Source organism: Centruroides sculpturatus, unplaced genomic scaffold (genome assembly GCF_000671375.1).
Source record: "Centruroides sculpturatus isolate CEXI.00-Female unplaced genomic scaffold, Cexi_2.0 scaffold597, whole genome shotgun sequence".
NCBI lineage: Eukaryota > Metazoa > Arthropoda > Arachnida > Scorpiones > Buthidae > Centruroides > Centruroides sculpturatus.
In genome coordinates, this window is record NW_019384690.1 from 394,720 (window position 1) to 409,797 (window position 15,078).

Sequence of the window (15,078 nt, forward strand, 5' to 3'; positions counted from 1 at the left end):
GGAACCGACGTTTGAACTAATAACGCCGAACAACTGATCAAAAACCGGGGTCTTAAACTTCACGACTTAGTCTCTTGCCGAGACGACATTATGAACTATTTGATCGCCCAGCGGATCGACGAGTCAACTGCTTTCACGATTATGGAACAAGTGCGCAAAGGTAACTCAATTAGCGAACACCAGGAGAAACTTTTGACTGAGCATAAAGTACCGGCCTGGTACATCGATTCGCTCAAAAAAATTAAGTACATATTTCCCAAGGCTCACGCCACGGCTTACGTGATTATGGCTTTGCGAATCGCTTGGTTTAAACTTTACCACCCGCTAGCCTACTACGCGACTTACTTCTCCACCCGTGCCGACGTCAGTGAACTGACGACTTTGATCGGCGGAAAGCAGCTGGTTGAAGAGCGTTTGCAAGATCTGATCAAAGGTCGCAACAAGCGCGGCTCAACCGAACTAAGTAATAAAGAGCAGGCGCTCATTCCGATTTTAGAAATTGCCAACGAAGCTTACGCTCGAAAAATCAAGTTTTTAAATGTCGACTTGAAACGTTCCCAAGCGACAACTTGGGTGATTGACCAGTCAAGCCGGGCGCTGATTGCACCGTTCGTGGCGATTGATGGACTGGGTATTAACGCCGCTAACTCGATCGTGGCCGAGCGCCAAAAAGAGTGGTTTACTTCCCGCGAAGATCTTTACGAGCGAACTTTGATCAACCGGACCATTTTGGCTAAGTTAGCCGAGTTAGGCGTTTTAAACCAGCTCCACGAAACCAACCAAATAGCGTTTAACTTCTTTAAATAGTGTTATAATTTGGGCGTCAACTGAATATTATTGAGTTGCCGTTCGGGCAACTCATCTTGTTTGGGGAGATAATAATGCAATCAGTTGAGAAGCGACTTCGGGAACGCTTTGCTCAAATTACCAGTGCTGACTGGGAACAAGAAGGCGAGCAACTTTACTTGCGGGTGGGTACCATTTTGACTGGCCTTAGTCAAATTAAGTTCTTATCACGCCAAATTTCCGATTACCTTGACCAAATTGACGCCGGAACTAGACCATACATTTTAGACGTCTTTTCAACCGGTCTAACTAGTTAAAAGGAGAGTTTATGATCCGTAAAAATAAATCAGTTTTTGATCAGGAGGAGTTTTTCGCTGCGATTGAGTTAATTTCCAAAAACAACTTGATTGATCAGGACGAGATTTTCACCATCATCCGCGAGACAATCACCCGCACCTTTCACACCCGCTACGACCCCGACGCTCGTCTTGAGTTAAACATTGATCCGGAAAAAAACCTTTTCCAGTTAATTAACCACAGCGTTTTAGTGGTCGAGGACGATGATTTTGATCCGCGTAACCAAGCGATTGAAATTAGTTTGAGCGAGGCTCTTAAACTTAACAAAGACATTAAAGTTGGGCAGGAAATTGCTCGTCAAGTCAGTTTTCAGCAGTTTGCCAACCAAATTAAACAGCTCTTAACCCAGACTTTCCGCGAGCGTAAAAAGCAAAATATTTTTGACCGTCACAAAGATTTAGTCGGTCAAACCGTGGACGGAACCGTTTTATCAATTAGTCGTAAGGGCGACGTAGTTTTAAGTCTTTCGGAAGGGACCAACGCTTACATGCCCGCTTCGCTGCGCAACCTTAAAATTCCACTTTCGATCGGGGAAAAAATCAAAGTTTTTGTCGAGGAAGTTAAGCGCGAGGCTCGTGATTCTCAAATCGTGGTTTCCAACGGCTCAAAGGAAATGGTGCGCCAAATTTTACAGTCCGAAGTACCTGAAATTGCCGACGGCGTGGTCGAAATTGTCGCTTTAGCCCGGATCCCGGGTGAGCGTTCCAAAGTCGCCGTGCGATCAACCGATCCTAACGTTGATCCCGTCGGTGCCGTGATCGGTCCCGAGGGAACTCGGATTAGCGCGATTGTTAACAAACTAGAGGGCGAAAAAATTGACATCATCAACCATTCAACTGACCTTGACAAGTTCGTCGCCCACGCGCTTGAACCGGCCAAAATTGTGGCCGTGCAAAACAAAGTTGATCAGTACGGTCGGAGCGTTCCCGGCACTAAAATTGCCATCACACCCCAAGTTCACCAAACTTTGGCGATCGGTCGCCAAGGTTCAAACGTGCGACTGGCGGTTGAACTTACCAAAGTTAACATCGACATTCTTTCGCTTGAGCAAGCCCGCGAGCAAAACATTTCCTTCGTTTGAAACGGAACGCTCAGCGAAAACGATTTGCACCGCGTCAGTCGCACCGGACGTTTACCGAGCGAGTCGTTTGACTACCGACGTTCAACTAACCGCTCGCCGCGGATTGATTTTAGCGAGATTGACGACCAAATTCGTTCTTTCCAAGAAAACATCACCGAGCAGAGCGAGGAGGAGGAAGAAGAAGCAACGCCAAGCCGCAATTTTTCGGCCGATTTAGAAACTAATTTTACCGACGAAGAGCTCAAAAAAATGGAGGCTGAGTTTGACCAGGACTTTGGTTTTAACCCGTCTAAAAACGATGACAAAGACGAATAAAGACGTCTTTCGCCGCTGTTATTTGACGTACCAAATCCTCCCGAAAAATGCTTTAATAAGGGTGGTTCGTTTGCCCGACCAAAGTATCCAAGTTAATTCGTCATTGCCAGGCCGCGGCGTGTATTTTGCCAAAGAACTGAGCGATCCGAACAAGATTTGGCAGAAGAAACTGCTTCACAAAGCTTTCCGCCAAAACGTTGAGCGCGGTGTTTACGAAGCGCTAATCGCCATTTTAAAAGGAGGGGAAGATGAAAAAAGACAAACGTAGGTCGAACGTTGAAGAAATTCGCACCCAGTTTAAAACCGTTGATATTGAGTTAAAAGACGGCGTTTTTACTTTTACCAGTCCTCTCACGATCGGTGAATTTGCCGCCAAAATTGGTAAGTCGCCCAACCAAATCATTAACCATTACTTTAAACTTGGCAAACTTTACAACATTAACCACATGCTAACCGAAGAGCAAATCGCCGAGCTTTGTTTAGAGTACGGCTACGACTTTAGCAAGCAAGAGCAGGTGACCGCTTCTAATTTCATGGAAGTGCTGGAAATCAAAGACGATCCCAAAGATCTCAAACCGCGACCACCGATCGTAGTTATCATGGGTCACGTTGACCACGGCAAAACTACTTTGCTCGATAAAATTCGCAACACCCAAGTTACCGCCAGCGAAGCGGGCGGCATTACCCAGCACATCGGCGCTTACCAAGTTGAGCATGAAGGTCAAAAAATTACTTTCATTGACACGCCGGGTCACGAAGCTTTCACGGCCATGCGTGCCCGCGGCGCGAAAGTAACTGACATCGTCGTTTTAGTGGTGGCTGCCGACGACGGAGTCATGCCCCAAACGCGGGAAGCAATCGACCACGCCCGAGCCGCTAAAGTGGCAATCATCGTTTTTGTTAACAAAATTGATAAGCCTGGCGTTGACCTAGAGAAAGTTAAACGTGAATTATCCAAGGAAAACGTGACGGCCGAAGATTGGGGCGGTGACGTGCAGTTTGTTTACGGATCAGGCTTAACCGGGCAAGGGATCGAAGAGCTTTTCAAGGCGATTAGTTTGCAGGCGGAAATGTTGGAGTTAAAGGCTAACCCCGACCGGTTCGCGCTCGGAACAGTGATTGAATCCAAAGTTGACAAAGGTCGCGGCACGATCGCAACGCTAATTGTCCAAAACGGTTCACTCCACAAAGGCGACTTTGTGGTGGCTGGTTTTCACTACGGTCGCATTCGTATGATGCTTGATCCAAACGGAGAAGCGGTAAAAGTCGCTTTGCCGGGAACGCCAGTCTTGATCACCGGTCTTAATTATTCGCCCCGGGCGGGCGACCGTTTTTTCGCCTTTAAAGACGAAAAGTTTGCCAAGAACTTAGCCGAGCAAAAACGCCAAGAAGACCGCGCTCAGGAGTTAAAAGAACGTATTCCGCTCCAAGTCAAGGAGGGCGTGAAAGTTTTAAACGTGATCATTAAGTCGGATGTGCAAGGTTCGGCCCAAGCGATCAAACAAACACTGAGCAAAATTGAAAACGAAGAAGTTAAAGTTAACGTGGTTCGTTCGTCGGTTGGGCAAATTAGCAAATCCGATATTTTGCTAGCTCAAGCTTCGCAAGCGACGATTTTTTCCTTTAATATCCGACCTTCAAACGACATTAAGCAAATCGCTGCCCAGGAAAAAGTGACCATTCGTCCCCACACGGTTATTTACCAAATTGTTGAGGACGTCCAAACGATTTTGAAAGGGATGATGGCGCCTAAGTTCACCGAGAAAGTTACCGGTGAAGCCCAAATTTTAAAGGTGATATACTCTTCCAAAATCGGCAACATCGCCGGCTGCAAAGTGACAGACGGAGTGATTAAGTCTCAGAGCAAAGTGCGGCTGTTACGGGAAGGTAAAATCGTGGCAAACACCGAACTTGATTCGCTCCAGCGCGGCCAAGACGCGGTTCGTAAAGTCGAAAAAGGTTTTGAGTGCGGTGCTCATCTCGCCAATTACAACGACATCAAAGTTGACGACGTGATCCAAGCTTACGAACAAGTTGAAGTCGAGAGTTAGATGGCCCATAAGATCAACCACAAACGTAAGGAAAGCCGTTTTTTCCACGCTTTAGCGCGCATTTTGCACGACGAAACATCCAGCGCTGTTTTGAAAAACTTGACTTTAACCGGCGCGAAACTGTCGGGCGATGCGGCTCATTTGGAGCTTTACTACACGACTTTGAGTCAGAAGCGTCAAACCGAGCAGACTTTGGAAAGCGCCACCCCTTTTTTACGCGCTAAGTTAGCCCAGCAACTTAACCCCCGCGTCGTACCAAAGTTAGTTTTTAAGTTTGACACTTCGCTGGAGCAAGGTCTCAAAATTGACGCTATCTTAGAAAATTTGCGCAAAAAATAAGTTTAGAGCCACCTTTAGGTGTGATCTAAATTTTTACTTTTAGGACTGAAAAGTTTGCCTTGGATGGGCGCTGCGCTGGGAAGCGTTATTTTGGCCGACCAGCCTAGCCAGCGAAATTGAATTTTAGTTTCGCTCAGCAGTCCGACCCACTACCGCTTGGAGCTCAGTTTTGAGCCGGGTCAAACGGCCGAGCAAATTGTGGCTCGGTTTGGCCACCAGTTGGGACGGACTTACCGACGGATTTACCAACGCCAAAATAATCGCTGAGTTGAGATTGATCCACAGTTGACCATTGACCATGACTGCTCTTTACGCGCGCTTTAAGTCGCCGAGTCGCTACGACTTTACCAATGTTTGTCTAACGGCGGTGCTGTGGTTTGTTTGGTTGACTAACCCTTGGCAAGTCGAAATAACGTTGCTCGCGCTGACCTTTTCGTTTTGGTCAATTTTAAAAGGCCGCTTTCTAACTTGGGGATTTTTCGCTGCGCTAGCGTTATTGGTTAGTTTTTGAATCCAAACGTCAGCGCCGTTAGTTGCTCAAGTTGACACGGAATTAGAGGTCGTTGGCGTGACGAAAATGGGGCCGATCGTGAGCTGACAAGGCCGGTCGGTTTTTCTGCCCGCACGGGGAACATTTTGAGTCGGCGACCAGCTGCGAGTGCGCGGTTTAGTTTTACCCCTTAACAAGGGTCAAACCGTCGGTAACTCTTTTAATTTGACTGCTTACTTGCGGGGTCAAAACGTTAGTCACTGAATCCGGTATCCGCGCCTTGAACCCAGTTTGACTTGCGATTCGCTGCTTTGTCAACTGGGTCAAAATTTGGCCGCCCGCCAAGATTTGACCGGCCGTTACGCCGCGCTTTTTCTAACCGGCCAAAACATCTACCTGACGGGTGATTTTTACCGCCAAATAACCCGGCTCAACCTAAGTCACCTTTTTGTTATTTCCGGTTTTCACATCGGCTTAGTTTGGCGATCGCTGGTCGGTTTGATTGGGCTGACTGGCTGGCGCTCGGGCTGAGTCGAGTGGTTAGTTTGGGCGGCGCTATTTTTTTACGGCTACTGACTTAATTACCATGATTCGTTTTTGCGCGCGACCATTTTGCTGGCGTTTTACTTAGTTAACAAGCGGTTTGTGAGATGCAAAGTTAGCAAGACTAGTCTTGTCACACTAGCCAGTTTGGTGATGCTAATCGCTCGGCCGTGGTTAATTTACCGCTGGAGTTTTTTGCTTGCTTACGCGGCCCTCCTGACCTTGGCTCACGGCTCGGAAAAAAGCTTCCAATCACGCTTTACCAAAGCGATTTTCTGCGCGCTCGGACCTTACTGAGCGACTTTGCCGCTGGTCGCCAAAATCGGCGGCGGTTTTAACTTAAGCGCGCCGCTGTTAAGTTATTGACTTGGCCCCTTTGTTTTAGTCGCTTTTTTAGCTACGCTCGCTCTTTACCCGTGTTTGGGCGATTTAGATTGACTGTACTGAGTGCTTGACCAACTCGTTCAAATCGCAATTAGGGCTCAGTGAATCGTTAAGTTAGGAGAGACACCTGCTGAGTTAGTTTGAAGCGCGCAAACGCTTCTCTACGCTTACCTTATAATTAGTGAACCATGCAATTTATCCACGGGAGCGAATCGTACTGGATCAGTCAGAAACTGACCCAGGCCCGCGAAAAGTTTACCGGAACATTAGTTACGTTTGACGAGACTAGTTCGGTGGAAGAAGTTCAAGACGCGCTCGTAACGGTCGAAATGTTTGGTCTCCCGAAACTGATCATTGTCCGCAACCATCCGGCTCTAGTTGACGAAACGCTCGGGCAAAAATTTTTACAAGTTTTAATCGGCACTAACTGAAACCACCAAATCATTTTTGCGCTTGAAAGCGCTAAATTAAACCACCGCAATAACTTGGTTAACTTTCTGCTCCAGAGAGCTGAGGTTACGCAAGTGCCCAAACTCACCGATCGCAACGTGATTAAAACGATTAACCAACTAGTCAGCGAACGCCAAGCTAAAATCAGCGTCAGCGCGGCTCACGAATTAGCGCTGCGCCTACCGCTTGATCTTTGAACGATCGTCAGCGAAATTGACAAGCTACTTTTAACTAACTCGCAAATCGACCGTGAAATGGTGGTTGAGCAAATTGCCCGCCAAAACCAAGGCGGTTTGTTTGATTTTTCCCGGGCTATTTTAGAGCAGGATAACCAGCAAATTATCTCGTCCTACCGCACGCGCCAACAGCTCGGCGATGACCCAGCTTTTATGCTGCACCAAATTAACCAAGTGCTAACTTTAGCGCTCGAAGTTAGCTACCACAAAAGTCTGGGCCAATCTGACTACGAGATTAGCGAAGCGAGCCACATTCCGCTTTGGAAAGTCAAGCAGGGGCAACAACTCTTATCCCAAGTCGGACCGTCAAAAATTAAACAGTTGGTACTTGAACTTGCCGCGGTTGATTTGGCGATTAAGCAAGGCCAAGTTGATAAGCAGTTGGCGCTGGAAAAATTTGTCCTCAAACTGCTCAAGTAATTGGCGCACCGGGCCGACTTAACTGCGGTCAGAAGAAGTGGGGCGATCGCCCATCTTGACGACTTAACCGAGCCTTTTAAGCGTGGTTAGGCCAAATATTCACAAAAATAATTTCAAGATTTAAAAAGCAATTTTTTATGCTATTTTTAAGTTTGTATGCAGAAAAACCTGGTTATCGTCGAGTCGCCCCACAAAGTTAAGTCAATTGAAAAATACTTAGGCGAGAACTACAAAGTTGTCGCCACCGTCGGCCATTTTTTGAAATTACCTTCGTCGGGAGAGAACAATTTCGGCGTTGACATGGCGACATGGACTCCGCGTTACAAAATTGATCCGGAGAAGAAAAAATACTTTCAAAAACTTGTCAGCGAAATTAAGCGTCTCAAACCCAAGCACATCTACCTCGCGACTGACCCCGACCGCGAGGGCGAAGCGATCGCTAGTCACCTGGTTGAATTTTTGAACATATCGAAGCGCTACTACCGGATTCGCTTCAACGAAATCACTAAGCCAGCCGTGCTCGAAGCGGTTAATCATCCCGAAAAAATCAACGAGCCTTTGGTTGATTCGCAAACTGCTCGCCGCATTTTAGACCGCGTAATCGGCTACAAACTTTCTCGTTTAATGCGCCAAAAAATCAGTCGTTTTCCCTCGGCGCCCTCGGCTGGCCGCGTCCAATCAATCGCGCTCAAACTAACCGTCGAACGCGAGCGGGAAATCGAACGCTTTGTCCCAACCAAGTATTTCACTTTGGAAGCGCGTTTAAAAGATGGTCCGATCGTCAGTTATTTGTCGCCCGATCCGGCTTTGAAAGACGACGTTTACTCGATTAAGCCAGCTGCCATCGAAGCTCTGCTTAAATCGCTTAGTCAAGCCGTTCAAGTGAGCGATAAAATTGAGCGCGAGAAAAACGACCGTCAACTAACTCCGCTTAAGCAAGCCAGTCTTTACAAAAGAGCCGATAGTCAACTCGGCATGTCTTCCCAGGTCGTTCAACGCAGCGCCCAACGGCTTTACGAAGGATATGGAGACGGCGGTCTAATCACTTATCCCCGGACCGACTCAACCCGTTTAGCTAAGGGGTTTGTCGAGCAGGCCCAAACTTTTATCGCCAGCAAGTACGGCGCTGGGTTTGTGGCTAAAAATGTTAAGGGTTTTTCGGGACCTCAAGATGCGCACGAGGCGATCCGACCCACTGATATTAACTTGAGTCCCAAGCAAGCGACTGACCGCTTTGGACTCAGCAGTTCCGAAAGCAAACTTTACCAACTCATTTACGAACACACTTTGCAATCCTTAATTAAACCGCCGGTGCGCCTAATCACCCGCTACGAACTAATTGACCCCGTTTACCACCATCGCTTTCGCCATTCTTCTAGTCGGGTTATTTTTAGCGGTTATTTAATCGTCAAACCCGAGCAAGCTGGGTTACCGGCACCGGTTTGACAGCTTGGACAAACTTTGCAAGTCAGCGATTACCACCCCCAAGAGCGCGAAACTAAGGGACCAGGCCGCTACAATGACGGATCGCTGATCGAAACGCTTGACAACATCGGTGTCGGTCGTCCCTCAACTTTCTCTTCCACTGTCAAAGTCCTCAAAGACCGTCACTACGTCAGCGTCGAAAAACGCGCTTTAATACCGACTGAGTTTGCCAAAGTGGTTTACGACAAACTAGTCCAAGGTTTTCCGCGGATTATGAACGAAAGTTACACCGCCGAAGTTGAGAAAGAACTGGACCAAATTGCCGAGGGCAAAAAGGACCGTAAAGAACTGCTCGACAGTTTTTGAGCCAGCTTTAGCGATGATTTAATCGCCGCGACCAGCGAGTTAGAAATTACCAAGCTTTTGCCCGTGTTAGCCGGCAAAGACTGCCCCAAGTGCCAAACGCCGTTGGTCGTTAAAACCAACCGCCGGACCGGGGAAAGATTCTTTGGTTGTCCGCGCTTTCCGGAGTGCAAACACACTGAAAACGATCCTTCTCAAGCCAAAAAACGTTGGTTTGGGGCTCGCAAAAAAACTCAATCAAACTAGTTAAACGGCTTTTTCTTTCGGGTATTTATCGGGATGTTTTTTGCGCATTTGGGCGATAAATTCCGATTTGGATAAGTCGCCGTAATCCGCAAATAATTTTTGACAAGTAGCTAGTTCTCCGAGCGCTCAAATTTCGTTTTCAAACCCTTCCACGCTCGTAATGTTAGGACGTTTTCAGTTTTTGTAAGTTGAGAAAAAAATCTTGATTTCACTCAAAAATTCGCTCGGTAAATCGGTCAGTTTTTGAATGTGATCTAGACGGTAGTCATCGGCGTGGATCGCGATTAATTTGGTGTCAATTTCGCCATCGTCAACCATTCGCATCGCTCCGACAATCCGGGCGCGCAGCACCACGCCGGGGTTGAATTTTTCGGGCGAGTAAATCAAAACGTCTAACTCATCGCCGTCTCAGTCGAGCGTTTTGTCAACGTAGCCGTAGTTAGTTGGGTAAACAAACGGTTCGCGTAAAATGCGGTCAACCACGATTTTTTCACGTTTGCGGTCGTACTCGTATTTGATGTTGGAATGAAGGGGAATTTCTAAATTAACTTCGATGATTTTTGACATAACCACATTGTACATTTACTAACCAAAAACGTGATAGAATTACCTTGCAACTTACGTGTTGCAGAAAGCAGATTTTCATCTCACCTGCTGGTTAATCCAGGGGTCCACGCTCCAACATCAAAGTCAACTTAAATTTTGATGCTCTGGTAAGCTCTTTTACCATCCAATGTCTCTAGTTTGAGACGAGAAAGTGTCTGTGCATCCAAGTCGCAACAAAAAACCACCCAAAAAAGAACACCTTGTCAACCGCGACATTCCCTTTAAAAAAATGTTCGTGATTGACGCCGACGGAACTAAGTTAGGCGTTCTGGAACGTTACCAAGCGCTGGAGTTAGCCGCCGAGAAACGGTTGGATTTAGTGATTATTTCCGCTAATCCCGACCAACCGGTGGCCAAACTGCTTGACTACGGTCGTTACAAGTACAACCGCAGCAAGAAGCGCAAGGAAGTTAAAGCTAAGCAGTCTTTCACTAATAACCGCGAAGTCCGTTTGACGGTCATGATCGGCGAACACGATTTAGACGTCAAAGCTAAAAAAGCCCGCCAGTTTTTGTTGGCCGGTGACCGCGTCAAAGTTTCGCTTAAGTTCCGTGGTCGCGAAATTGTGCGGCAAGAACTTGGTCACGCCAAACTAGACCAATTTTTCCAAAAAGTGGCCGACGTGGCTCAAATTCAGAAACCACCCGCGTTAGCAAACGGTCGTTTTCTAGACATGTACCTTGTCGCCACCAAAGTCTCTAAAAGTAAGAAGGAGGGGTCGCCCAATGCCGAAAATGAAAACCAAAAAAGCGCTCCGAAAAAGAATTAAAGTTACGGCCAATAACAAAGTTAAACGCGGAGCAGCTTTCCGATCCCACTTAGCCCAAAACAAAAGCACTAAGCAAAAACGTCAATCACGCCAACCCCACTTGATGGATCCTTCCGATGTGAAACGTTTTAAACAACTAATTTAGGAGGACGATATGCGTGTTAAAGGTGGAACAGTCACCCGGCGTCGCCGTAAAAAATGACTCAAAGAGGCCCAAGGTTACTTCGGCCACAAATCGATCGGTTTTAAAGTTGCCAAGCAACAAGTGGTTAAATCGTGAACTTACGCCTTCCGCGACCGTAAACGTGTTAAGCGCGACTTTCGTAAATTGTGGATCGCCCGCATTAACGCCGCCGTGCGTCCCGAAGGGCTAACTTACTCGCGTTTCGTTAACGGTCTTAAAAAAGCTGAGATCGGTCTCAACCGCAAAATGCTCTCAGAGTTGGCCATTCACCAGCCGGCCACTTTCCAGCGGTTAATTGAACTCGTCAAAAGTCAAAACCAAGTTTAGCCAGTTCGCCCGCCCGGGCGATTTTTTTGTTTTTGGAAAAAACGACCCAGTTTTAGATCGCTCATCTTTGCGCTTATAATTTAGAAAATAGGTCGCGACTAGTCGGAAAAGGGGAACTATGAAAATACTACTAGCCTGTTCAGCCGGAATGTCAACTTCGCTGCTGGAAAAAGCTGTGAACGATTACTTAAAAGAAGCCAAAATTGAAGGTCACGCCTTGGCGCTCAGTTCCGACCAGGCTCGCGAAAAACTGGCCGATTTTGACGTAGTGTTGCTCGGGCCGCAAATCCGCTTTATGCGCGATCAATTTCAGCGGATGGCACCCGAGAAACCAGTGGCCGTGATCGAGCCGATGGTTTACGCGACTGCTAACGGAGAGGCCCTGGTTGCTCAAGTGCGTACGCTGCTCGCTAAGTAATTAAGATGGTTGAGTTAGGAATCGCGATTTACCCGGAAAAAGCCGGCGAAAAACCGACGTTAGCTTACTTAAAAAAAGCTGCTCAAGCGGGTTTCAAACGCGTTTTCGTTAATTTGCTGGAAACATCTGGCGATTCTGAACGTTTAAAAATGTTGACGCGCTGTTTGCAGACGGCTCAGAAACTTGGTCTAGTCCCGATTGTGGACGTTGACCAAAATGTTTACCAGACGCTTAAACTCGCTCCGACCGAGATCAATTTTTTTCGCAAACTCGGAGCTGGCGGGGTTCGAATGGACCAAGATTTTGGCGGGCAAGTTGAAGCTAAAATTAGTCAAAACCGTTTTAATTTCAAAGTTGAAGTTAACGCTTCAGCTGGGGTAACAACGTTAGAAAAAATTTTATCCGCCGGCGGAAACGCCAAGAATTTAATCGCCTGCCACAACTTTTATCCGCTTCGCTACACCGGTCTCAAGTACGAACGTTTCATCGAACTCAGCGCTCGCATTAAACAACTCGGCGTACCGGTGGCAACTTTTGTTAGCCAAGAGCCAGCGCGCCGGGCGATTGGTCCTTGGGGCGTTAACCACGGGATGCCGACTTTGGAAGAACACCGCGATTGACCGTTAGTTCAGCAAGTGGCCCACTTTTTATCGATCGGTTTGAGCGACCAAATTATCGTTTCCCAGCAAGGCTTAACTAACCAAGAATTTCAAACTCTCGGGCAATTAGTCCAAGATTGAAACGTCCTGAGCGCTGAAAAAGTCGTCAAAGTTGAAATTGAGTGGTTAAGGGGTGTCAGCGAGTTAGAAAAGGAAATCGTTTTAGCCAGTCAATTAGCGGCTAAGTTAACCGAGCCCCAGTTTCAAAATTACGCCGAGTCGTTCGGAGCTGAGCACGTTAACCGCGCTGACTACTCGAGTTACTTTATTCGTTCCACCTTAACGCGCGTTATTTACCAGAGCGAGTCGATCAAGCCGGCCCGAACCGGTAAAATGCTCCAGCCGGGCGACGTGGTGGTGCTGAACGACAACATCGGCCGTTACAAAGGCGAGCTCCACATTTTGCTCCGTCCGATTGACGACCGCCGTTCCAAAATTCGCAACTTAGTCGGACGGGTGGTCTTAGACGATCTTTACCCGCTCCAGGCGATCGTCGGTGGACGTAGGTTTAAAATCTATGCCAAAAATTAAATTTCCCCGCGGTTTTTTGTTCGGCGCCGCGACGAGCGCCGAGCAGTGCGAAGGACGGGGCAAGACCGGCAAAGGGCAAACCAAGTGGGATTTACACTTTGCGAGCGCACCGGATCAGTTTTTTGACCAGGTCGGTCCGGAAATTACTTCCGACTTTACCACCCATTACGTTGAAGACATCGCTTCGTGAGCTAAAATCGGTCTCCGCGCGGTAAGGCTAAGTTTTTCTTGAGCCCGACTTTTTCCGGACGGAAAAACTCTTTCTCAAGCCGGTGTCAGATTCTACCACGACGTTCTTGAGCGCCTCGCCAAGCACAAAATCAAAGCTCTAATGACGCTTTCGCACTTTGATCTGCCGGCTTGAGCGGTCAAGGTCGGCGGTTGATCAAACGCCGAGGTCAGAGCCGCTTTTCTCGACTACGCCGCCCTGATTTTTAAGGAGTACGACGCCAAGACTTACGCCTTCGCGACTTTTTGCGAACCGATCGTGGAAACGATTTGCGGTTACATGGGCGGCAAGTGCCACTGACCTTTGGTTGAGGACTACCAGCTCGCTTTTAACGTTGGAAACGGTTTAATTTTGCTGCACGCCGAGTTGGTTAAGCTGTTTAAGTCGCGACCACGCCACGCTAAAATCGGCGTGGTACTTAACCTTTCGCCGGTCTACCCTCGTCAAAGAGCTAACGCGGGTGACCGCCAAGCAGCCCGTCAATACGAGCTGCTCCACAACCGCTGGATGTTAGAGGGAATGTTAGCCGGTAAAATCGGTCGACCGATCCGAAAACTGTTTGCCAAGTTAGGTGCTGACAAGTTAGAGTTAACTTCGCAAAATTTAAAGACGATTGCCGGCGTTAAGTGCGATTATCTCGGGGTCAACTACTACTTTCCGACCCGCGTGCGGGCTCCGGTTAGAGCCAAAACTAAAAGCGGTTTGGCGACTTTGTTTGAAACGTGAAAAAAACCCAGCGCCGAGTACAACAAGTCGCGCGGCTGGGAAATTTCGCCCCGGGGCATTTACAGCGTCATGATGCGCGTTACTCGGAACTACCCGGGGCTACCCTTTTACATCTCTGAAAACGGCATGGGCGTGGCGAACGAAAATACTTTCCGGAATCGTTCGGGACAAATCGCCGATTCGTACCGGATTGATTTTTTAAGCCGCCACCTAGTTTGACTCCACAAGGCACTGGCTCAAGGGGCGCCTTGTTTTGGTTTCACGCTTTGGTCGGTTTTTGACTGCTGGTCGTGGTTAAACGCCTACAAAAACCGCTACGGTTTGATCGAGGTTGATTTAGCGACCCAAACTAGGCGTTTCAAACAGTCGGCTTTTTGGTACCAGAAAACTATTTTAGAAGGAGGTTTTGATGTCTAACAAAGCAGCTCAAACCATTAAAAAACACGGGATTGATTGGGAGAAAGTTGCCCTGGGAATTATTACCGATGCTGGCCAGGCCAAAAGCTCGGCCATGGAAGCGATCCAAGCGGCCAAAAGAGGTGATTTTGACACGGCCAAAACTAAGCTTGACGAGGCTCACCAACATTCGGCCGACGCCAGCAAATGGCATTTTGACGTCATCAAAGCCGAGGCTAACGGCGAAAAACTAGCCTACCGGGTTTTGTTCATTCACGCCGAGGACCAACTTTTAGCGAGCCAAACGGTGATTTTGCTCGTTCAGGAAATGGTTGATCTTTACCGCCGTCTGGCGCCTAGAAAGTAATTTTTTCGGTCTATAATAAAGTTAGCATGTCCGCAAATTACCAGCAGTTTAAAATTGAGTTCAACAAAAAAGTCTACGTCTCAACTTACGATGAGTTTAAACGTTTAGTCAGCAAAAGCCACTCTGGTATCGTGGCCGGTCCGTGCGAAAAAGTTTTCCGGGCTGTCCTAGCCGCTGTTTTGAAAAACACGACCCACCGGGGACAACTTTACCAAGGCAAGAAAATCGTGACTCGGCAAGGCAACGTTGCTTTCGTTGAGCAGTACCGCCAACCGCAAAAATTTGAGTTAGTTTTTCAAAAAGGACCTAAGTTTCACAGTCACTACTGACGACTTAAAGCGGTTGGTCAAGAGTACACCAAGGTCACTTTTATTCACACC

At 47.7% G+C, this 15,078-nt stretch overlaps 5 protein-coding genes and 1 pseudogene across 5 annotated transcripts; all 6 read left to right on the forward strand.

Annotated features, from left to right (window-relative positions):
• Nucleotides 1-1,114: 1,114 nt before the first annotated feature.
• Nucleotides 1,115-2,224, forward strand: LOC111627267 (transcription termination/antitermination protein NusA-like). Its single transcript, XM_023370839.1, has one exon. It carries the CDS (start codon nucleotides 1,115-1,117, stop codon nucleotides 2,222-2,224), a length of 1,110 nt encoding a protein of 369 aa, XP_023226607.1.
• Nucleotides 2,225-2,787: 563 nt separating this feature from the next.
• LOC111627268 (translation initiation factor IF-2-like) lies at nucleotides 2,788-4,590 on the forward strand. Its single transcript, XM_023370840.1, has one exon. The coding sequence runs from the start codon at nucleotides 2,788-2,790 to the stop codon at nucleotides 4,588-4,590; it is 1,803 nt and encodes a 600-aa protein (XP_023226608.1).
• A 3,162-nt stretch (nucleotides 4,591-7,752) lies between these two features.
• Nucleotides 7,753-9,243, forward strand: LOC111627269 (DNA topoisomerase 1-like). Its single transcript, XM_023370841.1, has 2 exons — nucleotides 7,753-8,835; nucleotides 8,902-9,243. The coding sequence occupies exons 1-2, from the start codon at nucleotides 7,753-7,755 to the stop codon at nucleotides 9,241-9,243; spliced, it is 1,425 nt and encodes a 474-aa protein (XP_023226609.1).
• Nucleotides 9,244-10,321: 1,078 nt separating this feature from the next.
• LOC111627270 (translation initiation factor IF-3-like) lies at nucleotides 10,322-10,861 on the forward strand. Its single transcript, XM_023370842.1, has one exon. It carries the CDS (start codon nucleotides 10,322-10,324, stop codon nucleotides 10,859-10,861), a length of 540 nt encoding a protein of 179 aa, XP_023226610.1.
• Nucleotides 10,862-12,957: 2,096 nt separating this feature from the next.
• LOC111627271 lies at nucleotides 12,958-13,509 on the forward strand (annotated as a pseudogene).
• An 835-nt stretch (nucleotides 13,510-14,344) lies between these two features.
• LOC111627272 (lichenan-specific phosphotransferase enzyme IIA component-like) lies at nucleotides 14,345-14,698 on the forward strand. Its single transcript, XM_023370843.1, has one exon. The coding sequence runs from the start codon at nucleotides 14,345-14,347 to the stop codon at nucleotides 14,696-14,698; it is 354 nt and encodes a 117-aa protein (XP_023226611.1).
• The last annotated feature ends 380 nt before the right edge of the window (nucleotides 14,699-15,078 follow it).